This window comes from Mytilus edulis, chromosome 3 (assembly GCF_963676685.1).
Source record: "Mytilus edulis chromosome 3, xbMytEdul2.2, whole genome shotgun sequence".
Classification (NCBI taxonomy): Eukaryota; Metazoa; Mollusca; class Bivalvia; order Mytilida; family Mytilidae; genus Mytilus; species Mytilus edulis.
Window position 1 is genome coordinate 20,889,761 of NC_092346.1, and position 18,431 is coordinate 20,908,191.

General features: G+C 32.8%; 2 protein-coding genes across 3 annotated transcripts in view; one reads left to right on the plus strand and one right to left on the minus strand.

Annotated features, from left to right (window-relative positions):
- The window catches only part of LOC139514185 (fatty acid CoA ligase Acsl3-like), a 44,097-nt gene extending 43,308 nt beyond the window's left edge, over positions 1 to 789 (minus strand). The window contains exon 1 of the mRNA XM_071302985.1: positions 658 to 789. The gene's annotated coding sequence lies outside the window, so the exon portion shown is untranslated. The remainder of the gene's footprint in view (positions 1 to 657) is intronic.
- LOC139514193 (WD repeat-containing protein 73-like) lies at positions 752 to 17,358 on the plus strand. Of its 2 annotated transcripts, XM_071303001.1 has the most exons (10): positions 752 to 935; positions 5,417 to 5,484; positions 6,245 to 6,336; positions 6,713 to 6,801; positions 7,125 to 7,192; positions 7,713 to 7,770; positions 11,347 to 11,471; positions 14,639 to 14,964; positions 16,538 to 16,574; positions 17,104 to 17,358. In XM_071303001.1, exons 1-10 carry the CDS (start codon positions 892 to 894, stop codon positions 17,337 to 17,339), a joined length of 1,143 nt encoding a protein of 380 aa, XP_071159102.1. In that variant the 5' UTR covers positions 752 to 891; the 3' UTR covers positions 17,340 to 17,358. The 2 variants fall into 2 exon arrangements, with proteins under 2 accessions (XP_071159102.1, XP_071159103.1); XM_071303002.1 differs by lacking the exon at positions 16,538 to 16,574 and having other exon boundaries at positions 788 to 935.
- The last annotated feature ends 1,073 nt before the right edge of the window (positions 17,359 to 18,431 follow it).

Here is an 18,431-nt window from a genome sequence, read left to right on the forward strand (position 1 = left end):
GCCCTTTTGTACTAAAAAGTGTTTTTTTCGGTAAGATGTGCCCTTTTGAACTAAAAAGTGGCTATAATAAAAAAAAAATCACTTGAATACACTTTATCACTATTTGGACGCCATTACTGGACATCGCACTGGTTCCCATAAATTTTTCACATCGTAATACAAAACATCTGACGCCTCAATCATTGCCAATGGAAAAGTGATTGTTGTATGAGGTCAATAGTTCAAGCGTGACAAATTCTGGAATCAAGCGGGAATAGCGATAAGGTATATATAGTCCAAGATTACTCTGACGTCCTACAGCTGTTTTGCCAGACAAGCTGGGGGCTTGGTGCCACAGCCCCAGCTTGTCTGGCAAAACAGCCGTAGGACATAAGAGTAATCTCAGACTAATATTTGACCACCCCACTCCCCCCAAAACCCTAGCACCTGTTATCACTGATACATGTTCGTCTACAGCTAGGGTCCATTTTGAAGAGTTGTTCTATTAAATTTACTGAAATAACTGTAGTTCTAATTTCTATTTCAGTAAAATCCCACTGTCAATTTATTTTAAACCTGTAAAAGTGTACAGAATCATGAAATTCAACAGAATCCAAATTAGTTAACATTTCAAACATGTCACACGTGCTACCTATAGTATATCTGCAACATACTTACTTTTTTAATATGTTCATGTGGTTTCAGTTGATCGATGTATGCGAGGAGCAACAGGTGAGTTCCTCAAACTCTGTTCGTTTTTTAAAGGGGATATGAAGGCCAGGGGACTGCAACAGGTATAAATGGAAAATCGTGATCAGCCGGACGCTTTTTAACATAATATTTTCCACCAAAACCACTGTCTTCATCAACATACATGTTATTTAATCTGTGACTTACTTTCATCAATTCTACATGGCTTCAGATGACGATGATTGGTTTTTTGACTCTGTCAAAAAGTATGTGTCGCTGATTTTTTTTATCTCTTTCTAAAGAGGTCCCTGTATCTTCAATCTTCAATCTTTGTCGTGATGACAGAGTAATCTCTCTTGTAAATTATCCTCTCTTGTAAAATTGTATCACAGGCCTGCACTTCTTCTTTATGTAGATCCATCCAGCGTTGGATCACACACGGCTAGCTGTGTTCCCGTTAACGAATTAGTTTTTAAAGTGTTAACATATTCACAAGTTATTCCAAATTAAAAATGTTGTACAGAAATCCTCCACCAGAACGTTGCACATGCACAAAATTTATTAACAGATATGTACATATTATGCACTTGTTTTTATCAATGTCAGACAATACACCTTATCGCTATTTGTCCGCCATTACTGAATATCACACAGGTTCCCGTAAAATTTTGACGTCACAAAACAAAATATCTGACGCCACAATTGAAAAGTGAGTGTTGTATGCGTCAAAAGTTCAAGCGGCCGGTTCAGCCGGGATTAGCGTTAAGGTGTATTGTCATGGGTAGTCCTAGTCAAAATATTTATGACGTCTGGCAAGGCTATTTTAATTTTTTTCTGGAAGGCGTCCCAGAAAAAAAATTAAAATTGCCTTGCCAGACGTCATCACTCACGGTCATGATTATTTGGACTAGGGTAGTCCAAATAATTTATGACATCTTGAAAGGCTATTATGCATTTTTTGCTTTTGAGGCCTTACAGTAACAGTAACTGTACTGTAAGGCGTCATATTGAAGCAAAAAAGTATAATAGCCTTTCAGGACGTAACTTAGTCCTAATAATTATTTCCTATATATATATATACGTCATAGGAAATTAAGTAGTCCAAATAATTATGACGTCTGGCAAGGCTATTTTAATTTTTTTCTGGGACGTCTTCCTACGACGGCGCCCCCAAAAAAAATAAAATAGCCTTGCAAGACGTCATAATTATTTGGACTAGAAATGAAGGTGTCCAAAAAAAAAATCTGAAAATAAAGCTTTATGACTTATGGTTCACTTGCTTGCTAGCTGAACTGTGAAGTCATTATAAGGTCAGGTGTACTACCTAGTCCAAATAATTATGACGTCTTGCAAGACCATTTTTTTTGTTTCTGGGACACCTTCATGCGTCCCAGAAAAAAATACTAGTATACTACCCTCCTTTCGAAATAAATGTGTCTTAGACCTGCAGACAGATAGATTGGTCATCTGCCGGACTAGTCTCCTTTTTAAGGAGGGTAATTTACCTACATGTAACCTTAAATAATGACTTCATGGTTCAGCTACCAAGCATGATAACCAAAGATATTACCTTTACACTACCCTCCTTTCGAAGTAAATGTGTCTTAGACCTGCAGACAGATAGATTGGTCATCTGCCGGACTAGTCTCCTCTTAAAGGAGGGTAATTTACCTACATGTAACCTTAAATAATGACTTCATGGTTCAGCTATCAAGCATGATAACCAAAGATATTACCTTTACCTACACACTCAATGCAATCGGCTGTAAGGTTTGTTAAAGTATTAGGATAAGGTAAGGTTTCAGGGATAGAAGATAGGGATAGGTGCTAATCATTCAATGGTCAATTTGGACAAATCAATGCATAAACATGTTTAAATAAGCAAGATGTTTTAATTTGTATAGATATTGATTCCTGGATCATGTTTTTCTAGTACAATGTACCTATTTGCCCTAATAGTGATACCTGTACACTCAGAGTCCATTTGCCCTGATTTTTTTTATTGATGTCTGGTTGCATATTATTTTACTATTTGTACAGAGTTTCAGGTAATGTTTTTTGAAAATTTTAGTGGCATATTTGTATTGCCGCAACCAAAATATAATTTACCCTTTGAGGCTTCTTCTAGATATATATGGGATAAGAATTCTATGTACATCGTTGGAGAGAAAAACATTCCAGAACTTGTTTGCTATGTATGTTTCTCATACTTATCCACTGTCACTCCTTTATTGAAGTTTGTCTGTATTATGTTGCCATAACCATTAATTGTTAACTTTATGTGTAAATGCTAATAAAGCTATCTCATAATTTGAAAATTGAAAAAAATTTTGGTTGTATATTGGTATCACGTTGGCGTCGTTGTCCTCCGAAGACATTTGGTTTTCGCACTCTAACTTTAGTAAAAGTAAATAGAAATCTATGAAATTTAAACACAAGGTTTATGACCATTAAAGGAAGGTTGGGATTGATTTTGGGTGTTTTGGTCTCAACGGTTTAGGAATTAGGGGCCAAAAAGGGCCCAAATAAGCATTTTTCTTGGTTTTTGCACAATAACTTTAGTATAAGTTAATAGAAATCTATAAAATTTTACACAAGTTTATGACCACAAAAGGAAGGTAATTTGGATTGATTTTGGGAGTTTTGGTCCCAACGAATTAGGGGCCAAAAGGGGCTATTTCAACAAAAAATGAATTATTGGGGTTCTTTGATAAGGCCAAATCTAACCGTGTATTCAGATTCTTAATTTTTGGTCCTGTTTTCAAATTGGTCTACATTAAGGTCCAAAGGGTCCAAAATTAAACTTAGCTGGATTTTAACAAAAATTGAATTCTTGGGGTTGTTTGATATGCTGAATCTAAACATGTACTTAGATTTTTGATTATGGGCCCAAGTTTTCAAGTTGGTCCAAATCGGGGTCCAAAATTATTATATTAAGTATTGTGCAATAGCAAGAAATTTTCAATTGCATGTACAGTATTCTGCAAGAGCAAGAAATCTTCAATTGCACAGTATTGTGGGGCAATAGCAATAAATCTTCAATTGCACAGTATTACGCAATAGCAAGAAATATCTAATTGCACAATATTGCGCAATAGCAAGAAATTTTCAATTGCACAGTTTTGCGAAATAGCAAGAAATATTCAATTGCACAGTATTGTCCCGTTTTCAAATTGGTCTACATTAAGGTCCAAAGGGTCAAAAATTAAGCTTTTAACAGTCTATTATTTGAACTTGGAATTATTTTTAACTATGGAATTTGCTTGATTTCTTGTTATTGAAATTTTTAATAAGTTCCATGATTATTCTGTACTGAAATGTGCTGTGCTGCGCACAACACTTTCCATTACAAAGAAAATAGTATATTCAATAGAATGTACTGTGCCGCGCACAACACTATCTAACCAAAATACATTGTATGTAAAGTGTTATTAACCACTCAAAAGATCATAATACAAAATAAACTTAGAATTTATAAAAAAATTTAAACACAAGAAATTATGCGAATTCCATAATTAAAAATAATTCCAAGTTCAAATAATAGCCTGTTTTTGTTTGATTTCAACAAAAATTGAATATTTGGGGTTCTTCAATATGCTTAATCTAACCATGTATTTTGATTTTTATATTTGGGCCCGGTTATCAAATTGGTCCACATTGAAGTCTAAAGGGTCTAAAATTGAACATTATTTGATTTCATCAAAAATTGAATTCTTGGGGTTCTATGATATGCTGAATCTAACCATGTATTTAGATTTTGGATATTGGACCATAATAGGTAAATGTCCAATTAAAAATTTTTAAGTTTAACTTCTTAGACCACATTCATTCTGTGTCAGAAACCTATGTTGTGTCAACTATTTAATCACAATCCAAATTCAGAGCTGTATTAAGCTTAAATGTTGTGTCCATACTTGCCCCAACTGTTCAGGGTTCGACCTCTGCTGTCGTATAAAGCTGCGCCCTGCAGAGCATCTGGTTCCATTTATAATGGACAGTGTGGTCACCCAATAGTGCAGCTTACACACTTTTCCTAGTAATGAACTTCTGATACTATCTTTAATGTTAAATAAACACTTCTAAAATATGAGGAATATAGTTTTATTTAACAGTTTTTAATAAATTGATTATACAATTGATATGATAAGACAGATTAAAGTTCATAGTTGGCACAGTGATAAGTATTTCTTATCAATGCACTCAACTAGAATTGGAATAAGAGGAGATGTTGAGTAAACAGAAATAAAACAGTAACCCAACAGTTATAACCCCCCTCCCCCCCCAAAAAAAAGACATAATACAGTAAAAAAAAAAAAACAGTACATCATATACATGATATATGTCAAGCTAGAAATTGTCCAAATGTTGACAATTTTAGAAGACCAGCATGTTGTACCAAAGTCCTTGAATTCTATAATAAAAAAACTTTAATACCCAAGGATAAAAAATGACATTAGATATAAAAAAGAAGATGTGGTATGATTGCCAATGATACAACTCTCCACAAGAGACCAACATGTCACAGAAATTAACAACTATACATTGTAGGTCACTGAGTTTATCTGATAATAAAAGTATTAGAAAGGAATTTGAATAAGTACATGCAGAATTATGGTATTTAGATAAATTGTGGTATTATTGTGTGATGTTCTTAGAATATGTAATGAGTACTAATATATATACATGAACTAATCAGAGCCTGACTGTTAAGCTCATTAATATCTGTAGAAAATTTGATATTTTTCAGCTACAGAAACCTGTTTATGTATGATTTACAACACCCTGTAACATGTATGGACTGGGTAGATGATAAAAGTAAGATATAAACAAATTTCTAGACCCTTTGAAGTTATAGTACATGACAGTTATATGATGTGCTATGTGTGTGTCAGTATGTCATTTCAGTGGTATCAATGTAGAATTGAAAATTATCAAACACAGATCATGTAGTGACATAACTTGCAACTTATGGTATTTACCAAGAGGATCTATTTTTTCAACATGAAAATGAGAATGTATGGTATCTATTATAGAGACAGTACACCAAACAAGTCAATCAAACAAAATACCTGGTAGTTATTATATTAGCTTCACAATGGACACATGCTCACATCAGAGGTCAATTTCTTATTTGAAAGAAAAAAAAATCAGAATTCAAAACTGACAGCATCTAAATCAAATGTTTCCACAAAGTAGACCTTAAGAAAGAAGTTTCATATTAAAGTCAGACTGGTACTCAAACCAAAAGGCATGCTCTTAAAAATATTCAAAATCTTGACTAGTTGTGAATAGATTCAGTAGAGACAACTAATGATCTGAAATTTACATTGAATTCTTTAAAATTAGAAACAAATTTATATAATAAAAACTACCAGCACTGTTGAAGGACTTGGAACAGCATTTATCTAGTTTTATAAAATGACTTGAAGAGTAACCATCAATGATACAACAGCATGACTAATTACTTAATTAAAAATACATGTCGAGGTACACATCAAGTCGACTACATATACTGTGCATCTACTGTACAACATCATTTTAAGAATATTGATGATTTGAAAGATTTTTCTTGCAGATTTGGTGGTTGCAACATCAAGTGATGCTAGGAATGAGATATTAGAGTTATCTGTCCCTGATAAGCTTTTATCTGATGATTCAGAAAGTGCTGTGAGTATTAAACTGTAAGATGAGTACTGTTGCATAAACATCATACTAAATTTGATTAACACCTCGCTTTTGTCAACAGGGGGGGGGGGGGGGGGGTTAGCCCCCCCCCCCCCATTTTTGGAAAATTTGTTTGATTATTTTGAAGCATGACTGGAGCATGCTCCCTCTTAGACAGTCAGTCTTATGAAAATTATGGATCTGCCACTGATTAAGAAGGTCTTACAGACATACAATTTTTTTTTTTTTTCAATTGAAATGAGCATTAATTAAAGCTATTATTAGTAAATTGTGTAATTTATGAACTCTTTAGCATTACAGTATTTATCTGTTCAATGTTGAGTTTAACTAATTAGTTTTGTTTTATCTTCATTTTAAGGGTTTGCTAAAAGACAGAGATTTTCGCCAAAAGAATGGTGGATTTAGTACTTGCAAAATATGTTGTATAAAACATATTCCTAAATCAAGGTGGAGTTGTATTATATATAACCTTTATAATTTTAATCTATGTTAATACATGAAAAACAATTTACTGGTGGTGCCTTCATTTTTATTGTTATAAAGTGTATATTTAAGAAGATGTTTGTGGTCTTTTAATCTAAGAAGCAGGAACTGTTTAAAATAACTTTGAAAGGAATTTTAATATAACAGTGATGTAGATACTGAACTTACATTTCATTTATTTATGCTTTCATATATCCAGAAATGTTTAAATAAATTAGTACATGTAATATAAGTATAAACTAAACATGTATAAGCTTCTTTCATTTGTATTGGTTATATCTTTACAGACAGGTGTGCACCAGTGATGAAACAAATACAGGAATACAAGTATGGAAGATTGGATCAAATGGAACTGGTATGTATATTCCCTGTTTTTCTTCCTTGACTATATTGTTATTGAATGAGGTCCTGTAAAATTAAAAAAAACCAAAATTATGTTTGTTTATAGGGTGACCAATCCAACATGACAAAACCCCAGAAGAAGATCTTTGGTAGACAAAGACTAATTGACAAGAAAATTTTATTCACAAGAAAATTTGACTTCCTATTCTATTATGTAGTTCTTCATCGGAATTGTCCAGATAGCAGAAGTTGTATCACAAATATCAAAGTTTAAGTCATTTTTTAAATCCTTTCTAATAGATGTAAATGTTAGTTGGCTGGTTTGTGGGGATTTTGGCCCAGCACTAAGTCACTAAACTCTTAATGTGAATTTTATCTTGAACTATTCCTTCAACAGAATATTTCTTATAAATTCTAGTTGCTACTTAGAAGGATATTCATAACTTTCAGAAATATAATATTGTTTATTGATGACAATAGGTAAGATAGCTTTTAGCCTTTAGTTTAATAATATGTTTTGATATTTATTTTAGATCTTATTGAACTTGCTGAAAGTTTCAAATCAAAGCATGTAGACAAAAGTGACAAAAAGTAAGTTTTTATTAGCTCACCTGGCCTAAAAGGCCATGTGAGCTTTTCTCATCACTTGGCGTCCGTCGTCGTCGTCGTCGTCGTCGTCGTCGTCGTTAACAATTTTTCAAACATCTTCTCCTCTGAAACTACTGAATGGATTTGAATGAAACTTAGCATGATTGTTCCTTAGAGTATCCTGCACTAAGTGTGTGCTTCGATTTTTGATCCGTCCAAAAACATGGCCGCCGTTACTTAAAATAGAACATAGGGGTCAAATGCAGTTTTTGGCTTATATCTCAAAAACGAAAGCATTTAGAGCAAATCTGACATGGGGTAAAAATGTTCATTAGGTCAAGATCTATCAGCCCTGAAATTTTCAGATGAATCAAACAAACCATTGTTGGGTTGCTGCCACTTAATTGGTAATTTTAAGGAAATTTTGCAGTTTTTGGTCATTATCTTGAATATTATTATAGATAAAGATAAACTGTAAACAGCAAAAATGATCAGCAAAGTAAGATCTACAAATAAGTTAATATGACCAAAATTGTCAATTGACCCCTTAAGGGGTTATTGTCCTTTAATGACAATTTTTCACAATTTGTTCATCATATTTGCTAACTTTAAAAAATCTTCTCCTCTGAAACTGTTGAATGGATTTAGATGAAACTTAGCATGATTGTTCCTTAGATTATCCTGCACAAAGTGTGTGCTTCGATTTTTGATCCGTCAAAAAACATGGCCGCCGTTACTTAAAATAGAACATAGGGGTCAAATGCAGTTTTTGGCTTATATCTCAAAAACGAAAGCATTTAGAGCAAATCTGACAGAGATAAAAATGTTCATTAGGTCAAGATCTATCAGCCCTGAAATTTTCAGATGAATCAAACAAACCATTGTTGGGTTGCTGCCACTTAATTGGTAATTTTAAGGAAATTTTGCAGTTTTTGGTCATTATCTTGAATATTATTATAGATACAGATAAACTGTTCAAAGCAAAAATGTTAAGCAAAGTAAGATCTACAAATAAGTCAATTTGACCAAAATTGTCAATTGACCTCTTAAGGAGTTATTGCCCTTTAAAGACTTTTTTCACAATTTGTTCATCATGTTGACTTACTTTAAAAAATCTTCTCCTTTGAAACTGCTGTATCAATTTCAGCCAAACTTAGGCTAAATGAGTTTTAGAGTTTCAGAGTATCTAGTATAAATTTTATATTTCATTTCCTTGTATGTCAAGAAACATAGCTCCTATGGCTAAAATAGAACATAGGAGAAAATGATTTTTTTTTTGCTTTTGAAGAAAATAGGACGATTTAAAGAACATTTAAATAAATTGAAAAGCCAAAATAATCATTGATATGAGATTAAACCAAAAAAATTCAGGTGAGCGATTCAGGCTCTTGAGAGCCTCTTGTTTAAACATATATTTACAACCTTGGTTCCAAAAACATCTAAAAATGACTTAGACTTTACTTAAATGTCAGAATAAGTTATAAATAAAGGGGACATGCATAAGATGTAGATAAGACAGCAACCCAAAAACACATCATATACATGGTTTTGAACAGACAATTGCAAGAATCTATGTCCCAAACCTGTGTCATAAACCTTCTTCATTATTAGTTGTTAAATTTGTTTATTTCTCTTTACGTAAACTATAACAATTTAAAATTTGACTCCGTTTGGTGAACCAACGCCTGTGTGAATCATTTAGATAGAGTCCCTGAAGTGGATACCTTGGTACGCAGGATTGTCAAATTATGCAAATGAATGCAATATTTAAATAAAACTCCAAATTGATAACAACACTTCAAATGGTCTGCAATTTTATTTACTATGGTCTATATGTTTCGCCTGCAAGGCAGGCTTCATCAGGACAATTTTCATACAGAAATTAATTTCTGAAGTACTCAAAGTGGTACATTGAATTTGACGTTGTCATGGTGAGAGCAACATTGGTGGCCTTCGGCTGTTGTCTGCTCTATGGTTGGGTTGTTGTCGCTTTGACACATTCCCCATTTCCATTCTCAATTTTATTGTCAATTTGGAGTTTTATAACTGAATTACCATTTACTTTACAGATACTGTTAAGTTCAGAAATTAGTGTGAGGTTTATATTGATGTAAATAATGTGACTAGATAAGTTACTAACTTAATTTATGATACAGGTACATAAATATACCTTAACATTTTGGAAAATGGAGAAAAAGCTTGCATGCTAGTTTAATATACTATGTTCCGGACCATATGAGTATTTGGACCATACGCGTATGGTCGGGGTAATTAACACTCTGTTACAGTTTACTTTTAATACTTCTAAACTCTTCATATGGTATGACCGTTCATTCAAAAGACGCTATCATATAGGTAATTTTATCGTTATATTATAATAAAAAGATAAGCTAAATAAAAATAAGAAGTTTCACATTGTTAATTTTACTTAATTGTCAAATTTAAAGTAAACACATTTTATACCGATGGTCATTACCGATGGTCATAACCGATTTGTTATTATGAGTAAATGGCAATATGTCGACTAAAAAATTAAATTCCAAAAATTTCTTAATGAACTGTTACATAAGAAGTCACTGGAAAGTAGCATACTATTAGTTTATTTAAGTTGTGTTGTGAAGATGGTGTATTGCAGTCAACCATTTTACGATATTTGAGATCTAGAGCTTCTTAAAAACACTGTAGACATCAGAATTGCCAAAGACCTCGGTATCACTGTACGCAGCTGCAAAAAAGGCTTGTTTTTCACTCGCAAACAAAATGTGTAAATGAAAAAGATCGTGCACAAAACTTGCAAATGCAAAAAAGCTATGATACCGTGTGTAAGTGAATGTCATCCAAGCCTACATGCACTAATGTAACTAGCAATGAAAACTAACTATGGCATCAATATTAAATTTTTACGTAGTTTTTTTTATTAAAAAATTAAAAAATTGTCATGTTTTAAACCATCACTGTTTTTTTTAGATAAAGTTCTTGTATTTATATTGAAACGTTTATAATGTAATTTGGAAAAATAAATATACCTATATGGACCAAATACTCATATGGTCCGGCCCGTTAATAACCAAACGAGTATTATACTCATATGGTCCGACCATACGCGTACGGTCGGACCATATGAGTATACACATATGGTCATGACCATACGCGTATGGTCCAAATACTCATATGGTCCGGAACATACTATACAGAAATCAATATATTGCTATTGTTGAAAAAGGGACAAAAATGACAGAATATTTATTACTATTTCAGGAATGATGCATAAAAACGATGTCATCAAAAGTTGAATGCATTGTTTTTTTGCTTAAATATATAAATGCAATTTTCACAATAGTCAAATCATTTCAAAAGTTACAGTCAGTATAGATTATAGAATGATACTAGTAGCTAATTCATACACTAGTGACATTTTCTGAAAACACAGTCATTGTGGCAGATGATCAATTTTAAGATCAAAATATATATTTTTCTTAAATTTGACAAAATTTGACACCATTATAGTCAATAAACATTATATGCAAAAAGATGTTCTTAAAATTTGCAATTGAAAAATTATTTTGAATTGATTTTTAGATGCTTTTCAAAGATAGCTGTAAATGAAGACAAACCAGCTTGTATAGTATTTGGTTCTAGTCTGAATAATTTATGTTGTTTGGATGTAGAAAAAGGGACCATACATGAAATATATGATAAAACAGGTACTTCTGTTATTAATTTTTGGGATACAATTGCTTTTAAGCAATCTGTAGACTTATACCATTGACTCAGGGCCATGTGCCCTCACGTCAACTGTTTTATTCTAAACATCAAGGAACACCTCAGATTATTGAGATTGTCTTGCTTTAAAGGGGCACTAGCTATGAGATAAATAAAAAATCTAAAGTTTGATTTCTTCTGTTCAATCAATAATGAAAGTGAAATGGTGAAATAACAATTCGCTTTTTGCAGCCAAAAAGGTTCAATTTTGTCAAATTACGATAAGAAACATTGATAATTAGTAATTAACTTGCAAGTGAATGAGTCGACCTCTTTAAATCCGTATTCATGTGAACTTCAATTTAACCCCTAGCTAGAGATTGAAAAGGCATGCATTATACGTGTACTGGTTATTTAAAGAAAAAGAATGTCAACAATGAAAGTGAAACTACGGTAAATCATTTGCTTACTAATTTGATGCACATAAAATCATTTTTATACGGTTAAAAACAATGAAAAACATCTATTTTTAATCTATAAAATAAAATCAAACAGACCTATAAAAATCCAATTGCATGTGTTGGTTTGATCTATTCATATCTTTATTTATGTTTACATCGCTTATATGGTCATCTGAGGTCACATCGAAAGTTAATTAAATGGCGTCTGGACTAAAATACACACGAAACGAACCTATATATTATCTACCCCATGCTCTGTAAACTGTTTATTTTAGACTTTTGATAGTTTGGATTAATGTTTTTAAACATTGTTATAAATCAAATATGAGAATTTGACAGCTAGTGCCCCTTTAAATGGTATAGAAAACAAAAGGATTGAATTTAAACAACTGTCCTATAATGTTCTTCTCATAATCTTCATGTTTTCGATATTTCCCTTGACTTGTATGCATGTTTTTAACAACACGGAAAATCAGATCAAGCAGTATTTATATTTAGTGTTTTTATAAATTTAGAAACACGTCAGAGGGAATTCCCCAGTTTTGAGTTCTCTGAATTCCGATCGATAAATCTATTTCTGTCATATAAGAACTGAAGTGGAGTTTTCATATATGTCACCGTTATGAAACTGATATTTGATATTGTACTTCCATAAAGAAATGGAGGTCGTTTAATTAACATTTAATATAAGTCCTTGCTATTAATCACAAGTCTAGGGTTTGTTTGGGTAATTATGCGCATGCATATAGTTTTCTTGACTTGAAGGGGTATCAGATTGAATGGTTGCTCTGGATTCCCCACTCCAATGATTAATTTGAAACTCATGAGATCCTTTCTATGTCTGCCTGCTAATGAGGGTTATTGTTGTTGCATAAATCATATGCATCATTTAAATTAAAATAAATGTAGTCCACAACGTAAAGGTGTAACCAGAACACCCCTTCAGCCACAATGGAGTCTTCCATATTATCGCTTCGAGTTGTCTCCCTTCCGTAAGTAACTTTCGTCAAACGATGATACGTCGAGAAAAATTAACTTGTTCTGTCGATAGACGTCGTAATATATTAAAACTGATCGCAATTTAAACAGAGGAATGTGTACGGAAAGGAGTCATGCCCACTGACCCAAAGGAAATTAAATCTTTAAATAGTTAGGAATTGGGTTCCACCTAGAATTCACGTAGGAAAACAGGTGATGAGGTACGAAGTGAAATACCTTCTCTCACTCTCAGTGACTGCTGTGGAAAGTCAACTTGGAATTGATAGTACAAAAATAAAACACAATAAGTACATTGTTCATACAGTTGTATCGACGATTGGCTATTTTTAAAGTTGAATAACTATTCAGATTATGTAAATTACATTTTAGAGTATTTTACACGTGCAGTTGAATTATTTTACATGTATCAATGAAAACAATGGCAATTGTATCCCTCAGAGCAATCTGCTCTTTGATTTAATGATTTTAATCAAACAAGATAGATCTGTTATCATGGCTATGGTATATAATATCCTGATCAAATTTTCAAGAGCATGAATACCTCTTTTCTCAAAAAGTTTTTAACGTTTTTTTGTTCATAAAAAAATCCCTTTTTTTTTTTTATGTAATTTACAAGAATAACTAAAAATTAAGACAGTTTCAAAGCAAGGTTAGTAGGAAAACTGAACTGAACTCACAAATTCACATCCCCTTTTACCACATTTTGAAAGATATGACAAATCTGTGAAACCTTTCTGTTTAATAAACGACCTGATTTCATCTACTGTGGATTCATTAATATTCGTTGGAAACCAATTTTGTGGGTACAGGGGAATCACAAATTTAAATGTTCAACGAAAAATAAATTTTCTAAAGTATGCAAATTTTGCCAAAACCACAAATTTAAATATCCATGAAAATGTAATTTTTCCTCAATCCACAAAAATTGGTTTTCATGAAAATAAATGAATCCACAGTATATCTATTAACATATTTGAATCAAATGAAAATGGAGAAGAAGGAAATCTTTTAGAAAAGTTTACACCTGGGAAACTGTTTCTATTGATATATATTACATTTAAAAATATCTAAAAGAGGTACTGTCAACTCACTCAGAAATTAATGTGAGGTTTATACAATGTATCAATGCAAATATTATTGCGAAATTGCATTTATGCCCATTCTTCAAAAATCGCAAAAAAAATAAATGCTCGCAATATTTTCTGGATTTACAATATATCCCTACTTCAGAAATTTGGTCCTTTTTGCAATCATCATTTGTTCCTTTGTCAATGTTTGTCCAGCAAATATTTTTCGTCACTTTTCACAGAAAATACTGAACAGAATGACTTCACGTTTGGTTAGCAGGTTTACAATTCATGAGTTGGGAGCGATTTTCATGTCTCTGTCGGATACCTAATCAATGTTTTCCAATACTTTAAAATTTTCTGGGAATTCAATATGTTGAATGAACTTTAAAAATTTGTCACACTTCTTTTTTGAAAATCCTAACCAGAATGACCATTTATTTGGTCAACAGCTAATCAGTGCTGATTTTTAAAGTGTGTGCACTCTAAAAGTTTTTGTCAGACTCCTACTTCCTGTTTTCAATTCTTTGAAATGCAAGTGGAAGCTACTAGTATGCTAAACAGAACAACCCGTACATTCTTATTTAATTACTGGTATTCACATTTTATAAGTTTTATATACATGTATCTGCTTATTTTCAGAATTAACTGAAACATCAATAGTCAGTGAAATAAAATTCATGGGTCAAAACTCATTGATAAGTTGTTGTGAAAATTCAGGAGAAATTAAACTCATTGACCTCAGAGTAAAGCAGGAAAAGTCAGACAATAACAGAAAAGGTACTTCAAACACAGTGTGTGACAAATGCTCCTATTGGACAATGGATATTACAGTTGACCTAGTTTATAGATTGTCGTCTGCTGGATCTGTTGTCATTTCTGATGTTAGAAATGGGAGTGATAAAATCCTACAAGAGATGAATACACAAAAACAGTCCAAGACCAAACATACAGAAATTAGTATCAAGGTTTGTACCCAATTAGTATTGGATAGTGAGGCTTGCTTTTAAAATTTTAACTGCCAAGAGTGGAGAAATGTCGTATAGAATTGTATCATTTGGTATAATTTGTTTTTGTATGATTTTCAGTCTATATATTGGAAAACTTTATCTTTCTTTTTAAACAAGATGTATGAAACAAGCTGCTACCCAAAAAGATATTTTACCACCTTTGAATAAAACGGGGTCAGACCCATAATCCGACAGTCCCATAATCAAACAGTTCTGTAGTCCGACAATCCTATAATCCGACAGACCAATAGTCCGACAGTCCTATAATCCGATAGTCCGACGCGCAGTCAATTGTCTCAGAAAAACATACCTATAAAGACATGGAACGATTTTAAATTGATTTATTTTTTACACAAAAAAATCAGGTGTCAAATCGATCAGTATGACGTCTTCATACCTGTAAAACTGATCCGTATCCTGCGGATGTAACCTGAGAAAAATAAATAACCCAGCAATTCTGAAAATGACCCGTTTTCACCTGGATTCAAAGCCTTCAGACTGATTTCATACATGATTGCAATACCGGTAAATTAGTAATTCTCCTTGGACAAGGAGTTCAACTAGCTGTGTAAACTCAAATTAACTGACCCATTTCAGTGCATGCCTTCACTATTTTAAAATAACTTACATGATAGCTGAATAATGATCCCCAGTCAATATAAGCTCTAGATAATTTAAAGTCTAAGGTACGTACCATTTGATTTGAGAAGGCAGAAGACTTAGGTATTTGAGAGAGAAAAAATCTGAAACTGATTTTTGCATTAAATAAAAATTCTGGCCGTATCTGGATTGAAAACAATTGTCTTGTCCACTTTTTTGCTATTAGAAACTAAAATTTACAACAGAATTATTAAGCGTAAAAAGAACATGTTGAATAAAAAACGGGCGTATTTTTTTCAGGCCGTGGTGTGCATGTCTGACCGGAATGTCTGTTTCGCCGAACTGATATATTGAATACTTATTTCAAGACCAGACTGAGTGTGGCCTTTATATCTACATTTGTCGACCGTCATTCATAAATTCGTTGTCATTTCAGACTCATTTGTATCCTTTGGCTGATTTGAAACCCCTAACCTCCCTTATTTTGTTGGGTGAAACATATCAACCAAACATTTGGAAACACATTGCTTGTTTGATTTTTTTAACTCGTGTTGGTCGTATTGTAAATTTCATCGAATAGCCCTGATATATGACGATATCCATATCCTTTGCAGCAGAAGATCGAGCCCCTCCCCCCTCAGCAGAAGTGGTTCGTGTTGGACCATCGGACTGTCGGATTATAGGACCGTCGGACTATCGGACTGTCAGACTACTGGACTGTCGAACTTTAGGGGTGTCGGATTATAGCTACGCTCCCAATAAAACATACGTATTTGTTCAGTAGGTATTTAATGCTTTTTTTATTTTTGAATTCAAAGGGCCAAAAAAGTTGCTTTATACCCTCTTCTTTGGTGCTTTGGTTAATTAAAGGCATTTATCAGAAGAAATAATAAATCTGTTTTAATTTTATTGTTTAAAATATTTTTTTCAGGCATCCCCACAGCAAAAGCAAAACATATCTTTGTCAGGTAAGCAATTCATACAGAAAGTTGGGGGAGGCATATTGTCGTTTGTTCAACCATCCTTCCCATTATGGGTAAATAGCTTTTCCAGATAACATCTCCTACAGTTTGAATGCTAGGAAAAAAGGAGGTATTTTTTACATAGAATAGTTTCATACATGGTGATGCCTGTTCTGACAACATTGAAGTTGTGAGTTCAAACTTTGCTTGTGGCAAGTGTCTTGGATTGACAGTTCCTACCAAAGGTTGTTGGTTGTATATGAGGAACTTTGGTTTCAAAATCTGGCCATCATAATAAAGCCAAGAGTGTTGAAGGTGGCATTAAACACCAAATATCTATCAACCAATCTATATCAGCTTGTGTCTGTTTAACTCATATGCGTATAGAAAATGATTGCAGCATAGGATAAATGATATGAATAAAAAAATAATTTCCAATTCAAAAATTTGCTTGGCATGTAATCAACCTTTTTAAAATATACTTATTTATGTTGGTTTTTAAGCCAATTTAATCCTCATTCATATCTACTTGCAGGATTTGATGGAAATGTATACATTTATGATACACAGAAGTCACCAGTCCAGGAATTTGGATACAGTTTTACTGAACCAATATTTAATCATCAAGGTCATGTGAAGAATTGTTCTGACCAATCAGATATTATAAACTCTTTAGCTCATTTGTGGCATCCATGGAAACCAGATCTGATTATGTCTTCAGGATCTGAAGGATCCTTACATGCCTGGGAGTACTGTTTACCAAATACATGATTAAAATATAGCTTTTTTATGTCATTTCTCAAAAATTATCAAGTCAGTTTCATGTTCCACATTCTTGGATGCCCAATATCGAATTTTACTGAATTTATTTCACACATCTTTGATTATGTCATTGATGGATTAAGTATCAATGATTTTTGTTGAGACTTCTGTTGCAGTAAGCTCAACATAGGGATGGTGATCCAACAGCAGCTTCAGCAGCGCTGACTAACTGCTAAAAAGCTCTATATTTTAGAAGGTGAAAGACCTGGATGCTGTTTGATGATGCCTTATGCTATGAAATTTCTGACTGTCATATGTCCAATGTCCTTGACCTCACTTTCATGGTTCAGATGGTTAATTTCTCACTTATAATAAGTAGTCAGATAACTATATTTAGTATGTTGGTACCTTGCAAGGTCCTCGTGTCTGTCAAGCAGTTTTCATCTGACCCAATCTCATTTCATGGATCAATGAACATGGTTATGTTTTCATGGTGAAGTCCATATCTCTGATACTATATTTAGTATAAGCAATAGGTCTACTATATTTGGTGTATGGAATGATTGTAAGGTGTACATGTCAAACTGTCAAGTGTCATCTGACCTTTATCTTGTTTTCATGGTTCAGTGGTTAAATTTCATTTTGTATTAGAACATGTAGAATAAGAAATACAATAATTTCTATATTGGCAACATCACAAACAAGTTTATGTGTTTTGGTCTGTTTTTCTTCAACTATAACCAATAGGTCAACTATATTTGGTGTATGGAATGATTGTAAGGTGTATATGTCTGTCTGGCGATGTCAGAATAGGTAACAACAGCTGAATCTAAGCAAAATGACAATGATAAATGAATTAACAAAGATAAAATTGAGAATGGAAATGGAGAAAAATGTCAAAAAGACCACAACCAAACCAGAGAGCAAAAAAAACAAACACCAGCAGCTGATGGCCACAATATGTCTTCAACACAGCAAGAAAAATCCTGGGGATGGAATTCAGCTTACCCCTAAACAAAAATGTGTACTAGTTCATGAGAACTACTGGTAGTTACTGTCATGACAGCTATGTTAAGTTTTCACGGTTAAGTTTGTTTCTTA

Coding starts and splice junctions, on each gene's coding strand:
- LOC139514193 (XM_071303001.1), top strand. CDS start 892: ATGGCTTCAGATGACGATGATTGGTTTTTTGACTCTGTCAAAAA. Junction 936..5,416: donor TTTTTTGACTCTGTCAAAAA/GTATGTGTCGCT, acceptor GATATTTTTCAG/CTACAGAAACCTGTTTATGT. Junction 16,575..17,103: donor GCAAAACATATCTTTGTCAG/GTAAGCAATTCA, acceptor ATCTACTTGCAG/GATTTGATGGAAATGTATAC.